Source organism: Bidens hawaiensis, unplaced genomic scaffold (genome assembly GCF_021521415.1).
Source record: "Bidens hawaiensis isolate Kalapana, Puna unplaced genomic scaffold, B.hawaiensis_p1.1 tig00010984_1, whole genome shotgun sequence".
NCBI lineage: Eukaryota > Viridiplantae > Streptophyta > Magnoliopsida > Asterales > Asteraceae > Bidens > Bidens hawaiensis.
In genome coordinates, this window is record NW_027491849.1 from 630,013 (window position 1) to 649,559 (window position 19,547).

The window sequence follows — 19,547 nt, forward strand, 5'->3', positions numbered from 1 at the left end:
TACGAGCATCTCTATACGTGCATTCCAATATATATCATTATATATATATATATATATATATATATATATATATATAACATTCAATAATAACATTCAGGGCCGAGAAAACGTACAACCCAAACACGTAACATTCAGCGCATGCAAACACAAAGTAGGCATACGCAACATTCAGTAGTCGAGACGACTACAACATTCGCCAAATAATGGCCATTCTAAATATATATAAATATATATATACGTACACATTCCATAACATTCCAAGGCCTACCGATACTAGCAAGCCTATGTAAAACCATTCAAAACATTTCATCAAGTAAGAAAAACACTTAGGTGTGCATGCTAGCAAAAACTTAAAAAGACTTAAACGGGGCATCGAGAACTCACCTGAAATCAATCGAACACTTGCAACGAGCTAGGAAAATCCCTAAGTGCACAATCACAAGCAAGGGCCTATAAATTATACACAACATGTTACTAAACTAGACCGTAAGAACACTCTTGCCTAATGGGCCGTTCAAGCCCAACAACTTGGCCCAAGGCCCAACACTTGGCCCATGGCCCAATGCCCAACAACTTGGCCCAAGGCCCAACACAAGGCCCAAGGACAATCAATTCGGGTCGAATGCGCGTGCAATAAATCTTAAAACCATTTGTTAAACGAATCAGCCCCGAATGGACCAAATTCCATTTTAAATCTTTTCATTCGTCAAGATTATGTCACCCGAGTTAATAGGGTTGACGGTTACTTTTTACAACTCTTACTTTACCGTTTAAACGAAAATTCGCACACCGCCGACTCGATTGACGAAGCACTAACCACAACAGCCCCGAGCATCAAAAAACTAATTTTTCCATAGCCCTTAAACCCCCTAGGGCTGTAAAACTGATTCGGTCGGTCACCCGATCAATTAACGCATCAAACTCAACAATTTGCAATTCTACACCCGATAAACCCTAGTTTTCGAACTAAAATCGATTGACCGACCTAAACAACTCCAATGACCATGAAATTTTAATATGATGTAAATGCCATACCTGGGGATCTTTCTACACTGGAAACTCTAATTTTTATCCACGGGAAGTGGGTCAATTACACCTTGGCCGAAAATCTGTCCAACGAAAAGTTTTGGCAAAATTGAGCATCAAAACAATTAGGGGTGAACAAAAAGAGTGTTGGGGTTTGTAGTACATACCTTGAACTACTCCTAGGAGCTTGGAATCGATCAAAAAGTCAAAGCATGGAAGGGAGGGGGTGGCTGGAAGGGGCCGATCGCAGCAGCAGCTATGGATTAGGGTTTAGGTTTTTGTTTAATGTTATATCATAAAACATTTTCATTCTAGCCCCCGGAATTTAATAATAATGCAACTTGGAAGAAATGTTAAGCGATTAGACGTACCAGGATAACGTAAAGGCATCCGAGAAAAGTCGGATAAATCCTGAGAATTATACATACTCTACAAGCTTTAATTCTTGAAACCAGAATTAACAGGTGTTATAAGTCCACCCCCCTTACAATGGGATTCGTCCCTGAATCCTGATGCGACAGGAAAAACTGCGGATAATGCTTTATCATCTCGTCTTCGGACTCCCAAGTGGCCTCGGAACCCCTACGGTGTTTCCACTGCACCTTCACCTGTCTAACAACCTTATTAACGCCTCTCCTAACTGTCAAGAATAGCAATCGGTTGCTCAACGTAGTTCAGCTTACTGTCGAGCTCAATCTCATCAAGGGGCACATGGGCCTCACCATCCGCTAAGCATTTCCTCAAGTGGGACACATGGAAGGTAGGATGAATCCCCGCGAGTTCATCAGGCAGTTCCAACCTATACGCTACCTCACCTACACAGGACACTATACGAAACGGACCAATGAACCTCGGACTAAGCTTCCCCCTCTTACGAAAACGAATAATGCCCTTCCAGGGAGAAACTTTTAACATAACCCGGTCCCCAACCTCAAACACAATAGGCCTTCGCCTCTTATCTACTTAAGACTTCTGACGACCCTGCGCGGCCTTCATAAATGCTTTAATCTTGTCGAGCTTCTCAATCGTAGCCTCGACCACCTCTAAACTACCTAACTGCTTTTGACCAATGGAACCCCAACAGACTGGAATCCTACACCTCCTACCATACAACATCTCAAATGGTGGCATCCCAATCGTGGCATGGTAACTGTTATTATATGAAAACTCCGCCAACGGTAAGTGACGGTCCCAACTACCACCAAAGTCGATAACACAAGCCCGCAACATATCCTCGAGAGTCTGAATGGTCCTCTCGGACTGACCATCCGTCTGCGGGTGATAAGCAGTACTGATGAGGAGTTTGGTGCCCATCTCCTCATGAAACCTTTTCCAAAACCTGGAGGTGAAACGCGTATCCCTATCCGAAACAATAGATACCGGTACCCCGTGCGTAGAGACGATCTCACGAATAAACACATCGGCCAGCTGCACAGAATTAAAAGTCTCTCGGATCGGCAAGAAATGAGCGCTCTTGGTCAATCTATCCACGATTACCCAAATGGTGTCATAATTACCCCTAGGAGTACGAGGCAGTTTAGTCATGAAATCCATAGTAAAATGTTCCCATTTCCACTCAGGTATTTCCAACGGCTGAAGTTGCCCAAATGGCTTTTGATGTTCGGCTTTAACTCGTAGACACGTCAAACACTTACTCACGTACTGAGCCACCTCAAATTTCATCGCAGGCCACCAATAATTTTTCTTCAAGTCTTGGTACATCTTGGTCGCGCCTGGGTGAATAGAATAGCGCGACTTGTGTGCCTCATCCAAAATTTTATCTCTGAATCCCCCATACCTCGGTACCCATAAGCGACCATCCTTATACTTCACCCCATCACCAACGTCTTCCAACAATTTCTCCTGACCCCAAACACATTCTGACATAATCCATTCCACTTGTAACTCTTCATTCTATACGTTGGCTATTTGTTTCAAAATGTCGAGTTTGAGAATAAGCTGGTAGGATTTCACACGAATCGGCTTCGGTCTCTCCTTCCGGCTCAACGTGTCGGCCACCACGTTAGCCTTACCGGGGTGGTACATAATATCCAAATCATAATCCTTAATCAACTCCAACCATCGTCGTTGGCGCATATTCAGTTCCTTTTGTTCAAAGAAGTATTTTAAACTCTTATGGTCGGTATAAATAACGCAAGGAACACCGTACAAATAATGTCTCCACAACTTAAGCGCAAACACCACCGCCGCCAACTCCAAATCATGGGTAGGATAATTCACCTCATGAGGCTTCAACTGCCGTGAGGCATAAGCGATGACTCGACCTCGCTGCATCAAAACACACCCAAGCCCCTTATAAGAGGCATCAGAATACACCACCAAATCATCGGTGCCATCAGGTAAAGCTAAGATCGGGGCATGCGTCAATCTGTTCTTCAACTCGAGGAAAGCCTCCTCCTGTTCCGTACCCCAAACGAACTTAACACTCTTCTTAGTCAGCTTGGTCAGAGAAGAAGCAATTTTTGAGAAATCGGGAATAAAGCGGCGGTAATACCCCGCCAAACCCAGAAAACTACGGATTTCGGTTGGAGACTTAGGAGACTCCCATTCATTCAAGGCTTCCTCCTTTGCAGGGTCAACCAGAATACCACTCGGGTTAATAACATGGCCCGAGAATTGGACCTCACGTAACCAGAAGGAACACTTAGAGAATTTCTCATACAGTTTGTTCTTCCACAGAGCCTCCAACACTTCCACGAGATGACCGGCATGATCGGATTCACTTTTAGAGTACACAAGAATGTCGTCGATGAACACAATAACCGAACGATCGAGCATCGGTCTGCACACCCGGTTCATAAGATCCATGAACGCAGCCGGTGCGTTGGTCAAACCGAAAGACATCACTAGAAATTCGTAATGTCCATAACGAGTGCGGAAGGCAGTCTTAGGAATATCTTCCTCCCGAATCTTCAGCTGATGATACCCGGACCTAAGGTCGATCTTCGAGAACCAATTGGCCCCTTGGAGTTGATTAAATAAGTCGTCGATCCTCGGGAGCGGGTACCGATTTTTAACAGTGAGCTTATTCAACTCACGGTAGTCAATGCACATTCGCATGCTACCATCCTTCTTCTTAACGAACAAGACCGGGGCACCCCAAGGCGAGATGCTCGGTCGAATAAAGCCCTTATCGAGTAAGTCTTCCAACTGGGCCATAAGTTCCTTCATTTCATTCGGCGCTAGGCGGTAAGGAGCTCGGGCAACGGGCTTGGCGCCCGGTACAAGGTCTATCTGGAACTCGACCTCGTGATCCGGCGGCACATCTGACAAATCATCTGGAAATACATCCAGGAAATCCCGAACAATAGGAACATCACCGACGGTAGCCACCTCGGTATTCACATTCATAGCGTACGCCAGATACGCCCCGACCCCCGCTGCATCAATTTTCCCGCCTTAAGCATGGATATAATATGTGGTGTCGCAACATTCCGATCACCGAAGACCGTAATTCGAGTCCCATCCGGGGCCCTTAGACGAACGAGTTTCTGACCACAAATGATCTGAGCATCAACATTCGCGAGCCAATCCATCCCGAGCACCACATCGAAACAACCAAGCGGCATTAAATACAATCGCACCGGAAATCTATAACCAGACAACTCGATGGAACAACCCTGAATCGCCCTAGACACGGACATGGATTTTCCTATGGGACCTCAACCTCAAACCCATCGACTACGCGCTCGGGTGATTTATTCAACAAGGAACAGAAAGCGGTGGACACAAAACTCCTACTGGCGCCCGAATCAAATAAAACTGAAGCCTGTAAATCATCAAGTAGGAAAGTACCTGGGATGATATTATACTACTGCTTAGCTACACGGTCAACACATATGATTTCAAAGGAACAAGAAATTATAACGGTGGAATGAATGCTAAGTAATGAAAAAGGTACCTGAAACGACATCCGCATCCTCTTTTGCTTCCTTCTTGGAGATGTTGAAGGCCCTCGCCCTAGCCTTCGGCTTCTCATCCATCTTCCCTCTTGAGGAAGTCCCCTGACCTGACCCCCCCCCCACCTTACTGGTAGGACAGTTTGATGACAAGTGACCAGAACCCCTGCAGCGGAAACAAGTCAGAGTCGGGCACTCGTAATGGGGGTGCCCAACCTTATCACAACGAAAACTGGTGCTGGACCCACTCTTACACTCCCCCTTTTGTATTTTGCCTCACTTCTTGCAATTACCGAACGCCGCATCCCTCCTAAACTCAGAAGTTTCAGTCTTCACCCTCTTGCCAGACGAACTAAAATTGTTTCCCCCAGGCCGCTTACCGTACGAATTAGTGTTCCAAGTCTTCCTAGCCTCGTTCGGCGGTAACTTCTCCCTCTGCTCATACAATGTACCTGCCAAGGTAACCACCGAGTGAAAGGAGTTCATGTCAGTGGTCACCACACCCCTACGAACATCCACCGAGAGGCCCTTCACATACTTCTTAATCCTTTTTGCCTCAGGGGTAACCAGATCGGGACATAAGCGAGCAATCTTGTTGAACTTTGTGGTATACTCCCGATGCGACATAGTACCAGCCTCCAAGGTCAAGAATTCCTATTCTATCTTATCCAATTCATGCGGAGGACAAAACTGATCAAGAACCAATTTCTTCAACTCATCCCACATCATCCTCCTAATCAAACGATCACCCATAGCTTGCGCCAAGTTATCCCACCAACATAATGCCTCGGAACGAAACGAGGCGGTAGCATAAGTGACCATGTCATCCCCCTTGCACTTACTAACCCTCAGAACGGCCTCCATCTCTCTCACCCACTGATGCGCTGCCAAAGCGTCTTTAGTACCATCGAAGGAAGGGGTCGCACTTCTTAAAGTCACCATACGAGCAACCCCGGGTCGATACACTAACTATCCGTACCTCATATTCATCCCCACTCGGCACATACACTTCCTCTTCCTCTTCGACCTGTACCTCCGTACTCTTCCTTCCCCTATCCGAACCCTTACCAACCAGTGACTCCTCCATAGCCCTGACGGCCTCAGCAACGATCTCAGGAATGGTGCTATGGAGCACCTGGTAAACCTCATCCGCGATAGCCGCGCACATAGCAAGATCTAAAGCTGGGTTATCCCCCTCCTCGTGAATCGGGGTGTCCTGCTGGGAAGTAGGCATCTCATTCTCGGCTTCGGCACGTGGCTTACGACCACGACCACGACCACGACCACGACCACGACCCCAAACACTAGAACCACCTCTCTTAGCTGCTCGAGTATTAACCATGGCTTATCCCTACAAAGACAGAATTTTAATATGGGCAGGTACAAGTGGCATTTAGAACATGTAAGGTAAGGGTAAACTGCTAATGACGTTGACCAAGTGTAATTAATCGTTTACTTTACCCGCCTGTCCAAATCACCCCCCTGCCCCTATCCACATTAGCCTTCTATCTAACATTTAAACAGTTAATCACATACTGGAAACTTTTAAATTTAAAGGAATGACTAAATAATTAAAAGTCACCTCTTGGCGTGCAGCTACTCGCGGTGGGCATACTGATCTCTTTTCTTACAGTTCGAGTCCAAGCATTCGGGGATGCTCGGATCCCTCGAACCAAGGCTCTGATACCAACTTGTAAGGCCCCGAACCCCAGGAAAACCCACAGTTGGTAATCATACAAAACACTTGAGAAATTAAATAAACTTAAAAACAATTCTTTGCATTAAAATAGCATTACAGAGTATAATTTGGCAGAAAACGTAAATAGATGAATAAGTTCCCAAAATCAAAATTAGTTATAACTTTTAAAAGTCTTTTGAAATAAAAGGTTTATAAGTAATTCTTCATTTCAGTATGCCCTTCACCGTCCAAGTAGCTCCGTGCACGTCCAAGCGATAAGGCATCCTCTTCCTAACCTGAAACTCACACTAACATGCACACAAAGTCAGCTTAAGCTGAGTGTGTTCAAGTTTTAAATAAGTAGCAACAGTTTTAATAATCATTCCAATGGTTTTAAAACGGTAAACGGAAGTATATCGGTTAGGTCACCACATTCAAATAAATAATCATCCTTACGTATGCGCATCTCTATACGAGCATTCCTATATATATCATTATATATATATATAACATTCAATAATAACATTCAAGGCCAAGAAAACGTACAACCCAAACACGTAACATTCAGCACATGCAAACACAAAGTAGGCATACGCAACATTCAGTAGTCGAGATGACTACAACATTCGCCAAATAATGGTCATTCTAAATATATATAAATAAATATATACGTACACATTCCATAATATTCCAAGGCCTACCGATACTAGCAAGCCTATGTAAAACCATTCAAAACATTTCATCAAGTAAGAAAAACACTTAGGTGTGCATGCTAGCCCAAAACTTAAAAATAGTTAAACGGGGCATCGAGAACTCACCTGAAATCAATAGAACACTTGCAACGAGCTAAGAAAATCTATAAGAGCACAATCACAAGCAAGGGCCTGTAAATTATACACAACACGTTACTAAACTAGACCGTAAGAAAACTCTTGCCTAATGGGCCGTTCAAGCCCAACACTTTGGCCCAAGGCCCAACAACTTGGCCCAAGGCCCAACACTTGGCCCATGGCCCAAAAACTTGGCCCAAGGCCCAACAACTTTGCCCAAAGCCCAACACTTGGCCCAAGGCCCAACAACTTGGCCCAAGGCCCAACACAAGACCCAAGGACAATCAATTCGGGTCGAATGCGCGTGCAATAAACCTTAAAACCATTTGTTAAACGAATCAGCCCCGAATGGACCAAATTCCATTTTAAATATTTTCATTCGTCAAGATTATGTCACCCGAGTTAATAGGGTTGACGGTTACTTTTTACAACTCTTACTTTACCGTTTAAACGAAAATTCGCGCACCGCCGACTCGATTGACGAAGTACTAACCACAACCGCCCTGAGCATCAAAAAACTAATTTTTCCACAACCCTTAAACCCCCCTAGGGCTGTACAAACTGATTCGGTCGGTCACCTAATCAATTAACGCATCAAACTCAACAATTTACAATTCTACACCCGATAAACCCTAGTTTTCGAACTAAAATCGATTGACCGACCTAAACAACTCCAATGACCACGAAATTTTAATATGCTGTAAATGCCATACATGGGGATCTTTCTACACCGGAAACTTATCCACAGGAAGTGGGTCAATTACACCTTGGCCGAAAATCTGTCCAACGAAAAGTTTCAGCAAAATAGAGCATCAAAACGATTAGCGGTGAACAAAAAGAGTGTTGGCCTTTGTAGTACATACCTTGAACTACTCCTAGGAGCTTGGAATCGATCAAAAAGTCGAAGCATGGAAGGGAGGGGGTGGCTGGAAGGGGCCGATCGCAGCAGCAGCTGTGGATTAGGGTTTAGGTTTTTGTTTAATGTTATATCATAAAACATTTTCATTCTAGCCCCCGGAATTTAATAATAATGCAACTTGGAAGAAATGTTAAGCGATTAGACGTACCGGGATAACGTAAAGGCCTCCGAGAAAAGTCGGATAAATCCTAAGAATTATACATACTCTACAAGCTTTAATTCTTGAAACCAGAATTAACGGGTGTTACAAAGTAGGGAATGGTTTGTTTGTTGGTTTGTTTGTTTGTATTTTGTGGTGGTGTTTTTGTTAACTATTTTTTTGGTAAGGTGTTTGTTTTGTAAGGTGGGACATCTTGTAAGGTGTTTATGGATCTAATATAAGGTATTTTGAAAAATGTTGTTATCTCTACAACCATGATAAAAAATTCTGGTAATACGTTCTATATAAACTTAAAACGTTTTAAACAAACTAACAGAAATATGATTAAAAAAATGCTAATCAGTTCAAAACTTGGTAGGATAAAAATGCTAATCAGTCCAACCCTCATAAATTAATGTGAAAGCAGATACAAACTATTTTTTTTTTAAAGTCCTGGACATGTTCTGCTGTTAGGACCAGGCAAATTACACAACTTGCATTCTCTATGTTTCTTCCCATATCGACCTATGGCTATCTCTTTCTGAGATTTAATTCTTTTATGTGACCCACGACCCTTGTTTCTTATTCCACTCGGCACACGGACGGTCACCTCTGACGGTTGATCATATCCTAAAACTGCTGCAAATCTGTCCCTTTTTGACAAAGAAGTCCTTTGGTATCGTGTCTCATTTGCTTTTTGGATCATAATATTCATCTGATCCCTAACTTTTGTAAGTTCATCAATGTCTGTGACATAGCTGTTTATAAGATACTCACCCGCCAATGTTATTTCCCTTGAAATCTCCTTAACTTTCAAATTCTTCTCATTACCCAAATTAGAAATTAGAGCCGTTCTAATATTTACACCCGCATCTCTCTTCCAACGATCCAAAATGTACCTTTTAGGAAATCTTTTTACTCGAAACAAATTTAAAACGTAAAGAATGTGATGACACAATAACCCGTATTGTTCAAATCTTTTACAACTGCATGATACAATTGAATCTACTCCATCTTCGCTATCCTTCTTAATCAACACCTTATCATTAAAAAAATCAAAACAAAACTTGAACATGTATAATACGTTTTGCTAATACGTTTTTGATTTTGCCTCTGGTAAAGGCCCGAATAAAATAGATAAATAAACAAAAAAAAAGAAGATAACATCTGTTTAAAGTTAATACGTTCTAAACATACCTATTAAAATTTAGCACTTCCAGTCGTTACACGTTTAATACGTTCTATTAACACGTTTTGTTCATACGCTCTATGCAAACCCTACTTCACCATCCTTCTTAATAAACACCTTATCATTAAAAAAATCAAAAACAAAACTTAGACATGTATATACGTTTTCCTAAGACGTTTTTGATTCATCAACACTCCGGATTTTTGATTTTTCCTCTAATACGTTTAGCTAAAACGTTTTTTTATAATTTCTTATGAAAATGTTTAAAGACAATTATACCCTTATGTTACTACGCTTTGCTAATACGGTCTTTTATCAGACAAACTTTAAAATAATAAAAATAATAAGTTCTGTATAAATTAATTAAATCTTACCTCCAAACATCCTAGTACATATGCATTAAAGTCGAAGATGGAAAACTTCAAATAATCTCCTTCTTCAGTTGACTTAAGAGATGCAACACCACTTCGAATGTGATATATTTCATCTTGAAAATCATTAAAAATTGCCCTTGTATACATCAGTTCTGCTTCTTGCTCAATAGGACTTTCGTTTACCAATTCAGGATGCGTATACCTTGTATCATGGTCATTTTTCCTACTCTTATGCCTTTGAATCTCCATACAATGATCAAAATGACTAAAAATCTCAACAAGTGATAATTGTGAGTTAGAAACTTGACAAAAAAAATGATTTTCACTCTCTGATCTTGATGTAGTATGCATGAGACTAGATAACAGTTCATCCCTATAATAAGCTGGTATCCAATCGTATCTCATATCAAAAATGTCAGTCAACCATTTATTAAACTCAAGATATATACCTTCATTATAAGCTGCCATTTTGTCTCAAATTCGAATTGAGAAATTGAATCAGTCCACACAATTTCACAAATTTTTCGTTTAAAGTCTTCATTGTTGCAAAGGGCAACACCAACCAACAATAAAACAAAAAAACATATGCTAATACGGTCTATCATCGTTAATACGTTCTTTCGCCGTTAACACGTTCTACCATTACCTTGTCAACAAGTTTCTTCATAATATGCCACATACACAACCTATGTCGCGTGTTCGAGAAGACTGATGCAATTGCTAGCTTCATAGCCGAATCTTGATCGGTAACAACAACCTTTGGAGCGACACCAAATGAATCAAGAAAAACTTTCAAAAGCCATGTATATGATTCAATAGATTCTGATGATAACAACCCAGCACCAACTGTTATATTCAGGCAATGGTTATCAATAGCAGTAAAAGGCATAAAAACCATCTTGTACCTATATAAAATAGCATAAAAAAAGTCAAATAATATATAAAACAACTATAAAAATTTGAAGAGTAAAAACAAAATTAAAATCATGCACTTATTGGTCTTGAAAGTAGCATCAAATGCGATGATATCTCCAAATGCCAAATAATTTTTCTTTGAAATCTCATCAGCCTAAAACAAACGAGTCAACTTACCATTATCATTAACAGTGTATTCAAAAAAAAATCGTCATTGCATATTTTCTTTCCACTTAATCTTTGGACAACCATTTCAGCATCAAACTCGCCAATAAAACAATTTAACCTTTGTTTAAAATTCTTACAATCATCTTTTGAAGCCCCAACTTCTTCAAAACCTCCATACTTTGTCCTGAGAATATTAAATGCCTTAACTAGGCGCAAATTTAATGTTGACAGCTCATATAAGATATCTTCTTGCACATGAGTTAAATTCCTATTAGATCGAACAAAATGCATATCTTCTTCTTCTACCATTGCATGATTATGTTCTTCCACAAACTCATTTATTTCAAACTTAATAACATCCACAGATTTCAAAAAAATTGAGCTTTACAACCACACCGAATTGTTGGTCTCTTCCTTATTTTATAATATGGTGTTTTTGAACTATCTTTATTATCCATTGAATCATAACTGTTTGGAGGTTTATGACCTTCTTTTGATCATGTGAAATACTTAGACTTTAATATACCATCATTCATGTATGAACCTCCCTTACGAACACAAAAACTAGCTTTCTTTGCATATTCACAATAAAAATCATATGCAAGATCAATAGACTCAAATGACATTCCTTTAATAGGTTTAATAGAGGCATTCACTTGTGGTACAGCATCCTCTGGTAAAGACCCTAATAAAATAGATAAATACACAAAAACAAAAAGAAGTTAACACCTATTTAAAGTTAATACATTCTAAACATACCTATTAAAATTTAGAACTTCCAGTCGTTACACGTTCAATACGTTTTTTAACACATTCTGTTTATACGTTCTTATAGTACGATCTTATAATTATTTCAACGACTTTAATGCGTTTTTAATACGTTCTTAATTAACTCTTTCAATTCTTATACGTTTTTCTAATACGTGCACTTAATACATTTTGAACAGAATTCCAAGTACACTCTATACAAACCTATGTTTAATTACCACGTTCAAAATTCATAAATAAGTCGTTCAATTCTAATTCATAATATTGAACAAAACATATTACCATAAAATACTTTACCGATTACAACTAATCGACTACCAACTCAACAAAAAATCGACTATCAATTCAGCTAATCATCTCTAATCAAAATCTAAATAAACTTACTTTGATGATCGGAATACATCGCGTTCAATGGAAAAAGCAAACAATAATCAGCAAATCGCCGAAATCGCCAAAATCGTAATCTCAATTACTCACACAAAAACGGTTTATGGAAACAGAGTATAACAGAAACCATTTCCAAATTTAGTAACGGCATTGGCATTGAATTTGTTGAATTTTTAAATGATGTAAAAAGACAATCCTACCCTTATGTTAAGTTACGATATCAGATTGTAAATTGTTAAGATCTACGTTCAATATAGTAGCGTACGTAATGTACGATAAACTATTAGTGTCTTATATCCTTTATCCATATATATATAGGGGAGGGATATTTTGAGAACCATGTTGAGTTTTAAGAACTTAAGAACTCAATTCTAGGCCATACATTTAATTAAATGGATTGGAATATGTGGTTGAGATTAAATCTGGCAAAAAAGTCAAAGTAAGAGAGAGAATAAATATGTAAGTGGTTACACTAACTTTTACGTCTGTTACACATGTGTAAAAAGTCGACTTCAAAAATTCTGTAATTTTTTTACGTGTATGTAACTTACATATATTACGCATGTGTAAAAAAAATTCGAAAAAAAAAATCGTTACACTGAATTCTTTCGAGTTCTTAAAACTCAAAGGGGTTCTTAATTGAAATCTCCCCTATATATATATACTATTATTATTTTCATGAGAATTGGTGATCATCTCACTCAACATGTGTTGTTGACAAACTTTACTCCATTTTCTACGCATATGCAGGTTATCGTGTGACGTGAAGCTTGACATGAAAGACATCTAGAGAAGAACTTAGGGAACTTAATGAAGACTATCACTATTTAAATTTTGTTTGGGATTATTTTTACTTGTTTTAGATATTTGTTTGTGTTATGAATTGCGTTGTAATTTGAAATAATTAATTTAATAGATATTGTCATTTTATTTATGATAGTACCTTTGAGTTGTGAACAATCGGCTCACGCCCCGGCATTTCCGCCTTAGGTTGGGGTGTGACACCCCCCCCCCCAACGCAATGCCTGATCCTCTATCACAGCACTACCCATAACCACCATCGTCTTCGGCCACCAAACTACACATACCAAATAAACCCAAAATTAGCACCACATTACCGTCGCATCTCCATTACCAACGTTCAGTGGTTAGTTTCTAACCCAATCATTTTCACTCCTAAAGCACTATACGGTGGTTAAAAAGTAAACAAAAAAGTTAGAGTTAGTAATATACATAATAACATACCTTATGGATTTATATGATATAAATAATTTTTTTTTCAACATAGTATAGATTAGCAAGAATATTTTGTATTTGTATTTTAAAAGAAATCAAAATGGAAGGTTGTGAATCTATAACAATTAAGAAAAAAAAGAAGGTTAACATCAATTCATCCTAGTTAAGGTGGTATGCCACAAACATTTTAAAATTAAGGTAATGAGTTCAAATCCCACCAACAACATATTTTTCATTTTGTCATTCATTAAATGGAAATTGTAATAACGGAAAGTTATACAATTGGCACCTATGTGGAGGCTCTAGTTGAATGACATATGGAAAGAATGTGTTGCTTCAATAATATAGGTAGATTACCTTGTGTTGTATATATCTTTCTCAAATAAGTTGTTTTCAGTTCCCTTTATAGCTAAATTGTTGTCCCCCGTACTACGGGGGTTGTCTTACATTATTCGTTTCTAATATTTATATATGTTTTTGGATTTTAATTTTATTTATTGTAAGAAAGTTAGTAATATGCATAGGGTTGATGAAGAAATGGTTACACAAATAAATAAGATGTTATAACTAGGGATGAGCGTTTTTGGTATGGGTACCGATTGGTACTGGTATCGTACTGGTACCGGTACCGAATTCGGTACCGATTTGGTACCGTTAGTACTGTACCAGTATCGGTACCGTACCGATATCGGTACGGTACCAGTACGGTTCCAAGTTTGATTTTTCGGTATCGGTACGGTTCAGTATCGGTATTTCCCGAATTTTTCACGAAATACCGGTACCGAACCGAACATTTCGGTACCGGTACCAACTATTTCTGACTTTCGGGATCGGGATTTTCGGGATTGGTACCGGTCGGTACCGGTACCATCCCGAGCTCATCCCTAGTTATAACCCGGTTTAAAAACTATCTGGATTTGATTAGACCCATGATCCACTTATTTTTTTTACTATAAAATTGTTTCTTAATTATAAATAATACCTTTTTTTAAATCGAATATTAATTTTTAGTATATCCTACTTTATAAGATTTTCATATCAAATATTTTGTAAGATTAATTTATTAATATAATGAGATATTATAACCCGTTTAAAGGCTATCTGGGTTTGGTGAGACCCATACCCGTGAATTCGGGTCAAATGTATGAGAAACCTCTATTTACAAATAAAGCAATTTGGTGGTGGCTTGAGAGAATGTAGGGAGCAACTAGAGAACTTTTAAAGGTTTCATTTACATATATTTAATATTCTAAATAAATTACTAAATACTACTCGGTTGTGGAAACTAGAAGACGAAGTTCTTAGCAATTTAGGTTCTGTTTGTTTTTGCTTAAAACGTTTGCAAGGGGCTTATGTCTACGGGCGCGCAGACATAGCCTTCTGAAGACTGTTTGTTTTTTCTTCTAAAATAGATCTGAAAAATGCTTTTATGATCTTAAAAAATAAGCTATTGTTCAACTTCTTCACACTTCTTCATACTTCTTAACATCCAATGTCCAACACCACCACCACCCACCGTCCACCACCACCGTTCACCGCCTACCAGAATCGTCTGCTACCAATCGTCCACCACCACCCACTTCCACAATCCGTACACCACCACCAATTATTTTAGCAGTTTACAGACGTTAAATGACTTCTATTTACTGTGATATGTGTGATAGGTAACTAATTTTCAACTTATGCAGACGATATCCAGTTTATAAAACAAACAATATTATATTTTCATATTGCATACCTTCTGAGCAGATCTTCAGTTGCAGATATGAAATCTTAGTAAATCAGACTGCAGACAGTTTTTGTCTTCAAAAACAAACAGCACCTTAGTAAATAAATTCCCAAATCCGGCGTTGTTTAGACTTAATTCGTTATTTATCTCCACTCTTTATCTCTTTGTTTACCTAGAAATTAGGGCATAGAATGGGATGGCAGCTTGAGAAGTTAAGGTACTGGTTGTAGGGTTTAGGGGGTGGTTGCAGGTGGTGGCCCGTGGTAGGGTCTGGCAGTGGAAGAAGAAAGGGTTCGGGGTGAGGGTGAGGGTGAGGGTGAGGATGAGGGTGGGGTGGGGTTAATCTACTTATGTTACTAGTATTAAGAAATAATTAAATAAATACATACGTAAGATGTCCAAATGTCCGTGAGTTAACGAAGAAAATAATTAGATTGTCGATTTGGACGAAGTTGGTAACGAATGAGAAACCTCAAGGGTCTAGTTAACATAAACAAAATATTGAATTCGTTATTCGTCATATAGTTATTTAAGTATATAACGATACACTTCAAACATATATATTAACTAGTGTTAACCCGGCGCGTTGCGCTGGGCAAGTTGGTAAAACCCGCGCGGTGATAAAACACAAGTGTTGTCGGTCTAGAACATTGAGGCGTTAATTTGATGCGAATTCGATTGGTTTTGGTTACATGCATTATGATACCAGAACTAAAATAAAAAAGTATTTGAAAATGGAGGTGGACCAATGGGTTGCCGTTGTCGGTAAAACTCAGGCGTTGATTAGACCCGATCGTTGTCGAACCTGGAAGTTAAGGCGGTGAGTTTACGCAAATTCAGTCGATTTCCGTCACCTTGTTACTGTACCACAGCTAAGACAAAAAAAATACAATTGCCATTTGGTCGGTTTCGTTACATTCGTCATGGTACCAAAACTAAAACAAAACGTGGCGAGTCTATGTGAATTCGGTCGGCTTTCATCTCGTTCATTACGATACAAGCACTATAAAAAATTGATATTCAATCGATGGGTTTTCGTTACAGTACCGGAAGTAAAACGGGGAAAAAAACAAAATGCCTTAACTAACATGGTGCCGCCAAATGGCTTAATAAGGGGCTTGATGGCACCAAAGTTCTAAATTATATTATATAAATAATTTCAGAATCAATTGTTACTAAACAACCATCACTTTACCAAAATTTTCTTGTAAGCCCTTTTATACCAGCCATCATTACCAGCTCAATAGACATGTATACCCTTAACATGTTGTCAAATAACCCCAATCATACCGCCTCTATCATTTTGCGCACATTACACGTGAAACATCATTACAACTAAACTCTTTTCTGCTTGTCACCAACATTGTTTGTGGATTATCACATAAAGTTTAGCATCTTAATAAGAATATTTTAAGAGAGGGGGATGAGAATTTCTTATGCTTATGAGATTATATAAGATAATTTAAAGAAGCTTATTGAAGATGGTTTTTTAGCTTATTCGTAGAAGCTTATTCGTGTAAGGGTGCAAGTTACTTATTTGCCCTCAAATGGTGGTGAACTAATAATTATTGAAATAACTTATTACTTTAACAAATTAAAGAATTGTGGATTTAACAACTTATTAAGACACGTAATTAATAAGAGGAAAATGGTGGATAATTAACAACTTATGTAAGTTACTCATTTGCTTAAACCTTATGTTTTGCTTAACTTTTTATATAAAGTACTACTATTTATTTTAATCATTATAGATAAATATTACGTTGTTGATGCAGGATATCCAAATACTAGAGGTTATCTTGCTCCATATAAAGGAACCAACATTCGTTATCATATACCAAATCTTTGTCATGGAAAAACGGTTGCTAGTCGTGCTCCTAGACGACCTAAAGAGATATTTAACTACCATAATTCATCATTGAGAAATGTCATTGAACGAACTTTTGAAGTCAATTACACCTATGAGGCACAAGTGAAGATTGTGCTAGCATCTATGACAATTCATAATTATATTAGAAGAAAAGATACATGTGATGAAGGATTTAACAAGGCGCAACAAGAATCTTACATTCCAAACAATAGTATTGATAGTCGAGGATCTAGTGACATTAATGAATAGATGAAGACAGAAGTACACAACGTAGAATAGATGATTTATATATGAGTGCAGTTATAGATATGATTGCAGAAGATGTAACCAAACCAAGATGAATTTATTGAATATTAATGTACTTTTGTAGAAGTTTTACGTTATCCTCGATATAAATTTATCCAAAAATGATGATATAACTCATAAAAACAAAGTAGATACATATAAAATATAATTATGTGATAATATGTAACCATGCCCTTTTTGGTCATTTTACTAACACAAGCACAATAAAAAAAACCTAACACAAATACTTAAAAAGAGCTTATCAACTTGTAGAATATAAGCTAATTCAAACACTTAAAAAATGCTTATCAAATAATAAAAAATAAGCTATAAGCTACTTGAAAATATAAGCATAAGCGAAAAAAATAAAAGCCATGCCAAACACCCCCTTAGATTGTCTGTCATGATTGTTGCTTCTTTGTTGTGATGTGAATCCCACTAAATGGGCAAATTTATACACAATAAAAGATCATTATTGGTCACCAAAAGCACCAAACTTGTAAAAACTAAACAACAGTGTTTTGTCTTTGAATTCTTCGTGACCCACATCGATATAGCTCTTCAAAAGTAACCAAGTATATGCCACGTGCCACCACATACTCTCACTTTATAAACACTCACCCACAAACCACCTCACTCTCCTGCCTTACAAGCTATATACTATATAATAAAATAATAATAATTGATATAAATGTATTAAATATTATGGTTATCAACACCTAATATAGATTAACTTTCTTCTTAAATTTTCCCCTCCAATATCATTGTATCTCATTGTAATATACACACATAATTAATGAAATCTCTTTCTTTCTCCCTACATCTATTTTTCATATTCTTTGGCTATTAGGCTTGTTTCACAACACGTTATTAGCACGAATTGTTTTTGGAGTTTGATCGCAAATCATAAGGTACGTAGGTATTTAACATATCATTATTCTTGATTCTCTCAAACATGAACCATATTGGGAGTCATACAATTTTGGGTTACGTTTGAGATTTGTTTTGTTCTTTTAAATCTCTTACAACAATACGTATATTTTTGCTTAAACAAGATTTATATTTGTTATTTAAAATAATTTTGAATTATTCAACATATCAAAATTTTTTGTTTAGATTTTGTAAGATTTAACTGCTATAAAGTCGGTTGGGTTATTTGATCAACTGAAAATTTTTTGATGCTAACAAGATGCTATTTAGACATAGTTCTCAATTTGATTTATAGTATGGGCTTGGGACTACTAGTTTTGCTTATTCATGAATTCTTTCTCATTAAGAAAAAATTATTAAGGATGCAAGTAGCATATTATATAATAGCATGCTAACTAAATTAAATTTTAATGATTCATTCAATATGATTTTCTGAAAATTTAATAGGTTAGCTTATAAATTTTATATCTTGTTTTAATATAAGTAGTTAGTTAACTTTTATATATATTTGCTTATTATTTACGATATTGAATCATTCGATGTATTCTACGAAAGTGAATATATTCTCTCTATAATATTAACAAAATAATGTTAAAGATATTATTACGAACTTTAAGATGAATGAAATTCATCAATTTGAAAATTATAAAAAATTATAAGTTTTGATTTAATAAAGTAGACCTCTTAACACGAGTTCTAATAATTGTTTAATATTGCTTTTATAATTATGATATGATTATGATAAATACTTATGATAATATCGCCTATTTATATATTGTGAAATAAATTGATAATATTGTATTAATTGATTAATGTACAAGCAATGTAGTGTTTTCGTAAATAATATAGATTGACCATCATTTCATGTGTTTTATACTTGGTGATTTTCTTAACGTGATGTCTAAAGAATTAGCGATTTTTGAGTACTATCATGCTTGTTTTAAGCGTGTATATCTAAAATTTGTATACTTGGTTAATAAATCAAAAGTTGTGGTTTATCACCCTATAATGAAAGAGTTTAAATATGCTTAGAATAGATATGACATTTTTTTTATGTTTGAAGGTATGACAAACATTTAGAATATATATATGTGGTATGTTATACCGTGATATGCTAATAAGCTAGTTGTATAAATATTCCCTTAGAAGTGATGAAAATTTAATATTTCATAATATTTTATTAC

At 37.4% G+C, this 19,547-nt stretch overlaps 2 protein-coding genes across 2 annotated transcripts in view; one reads left to right on the forward strand and one right to left on the reverse strand.

The window, feature by feature from the left end:
* LOC143536897 (elongation factor 1-gamma-like) overlaps nucleotides 1-19,547 on the forward strand; it is a 181,889-nt gene that overhangs the window by 102,537 nt on the left and 59,805 nt on the right. The window lies entirely within an intron of this gene.
* Nucleotides 8,958-10,543, reverse strand: LOC143536903 (protein FAR1-RELATED SEQUENCE 5-like). Its single transcript, XM_077030788.1, has 2 exons — nucleotides 10,076-10,543; nucleotides 8,958-9,551 (listed from the first exon to the last, which is right to left on the reverse strand). The coding sequence occupies exons 1-2, from the start codon at nucleotides 10,541-10,543 to the stop codon at nucleotides 8,958-8,960; spliced, it is 1,062 nt and encodes a 353-aa protein (XP_076886903.1).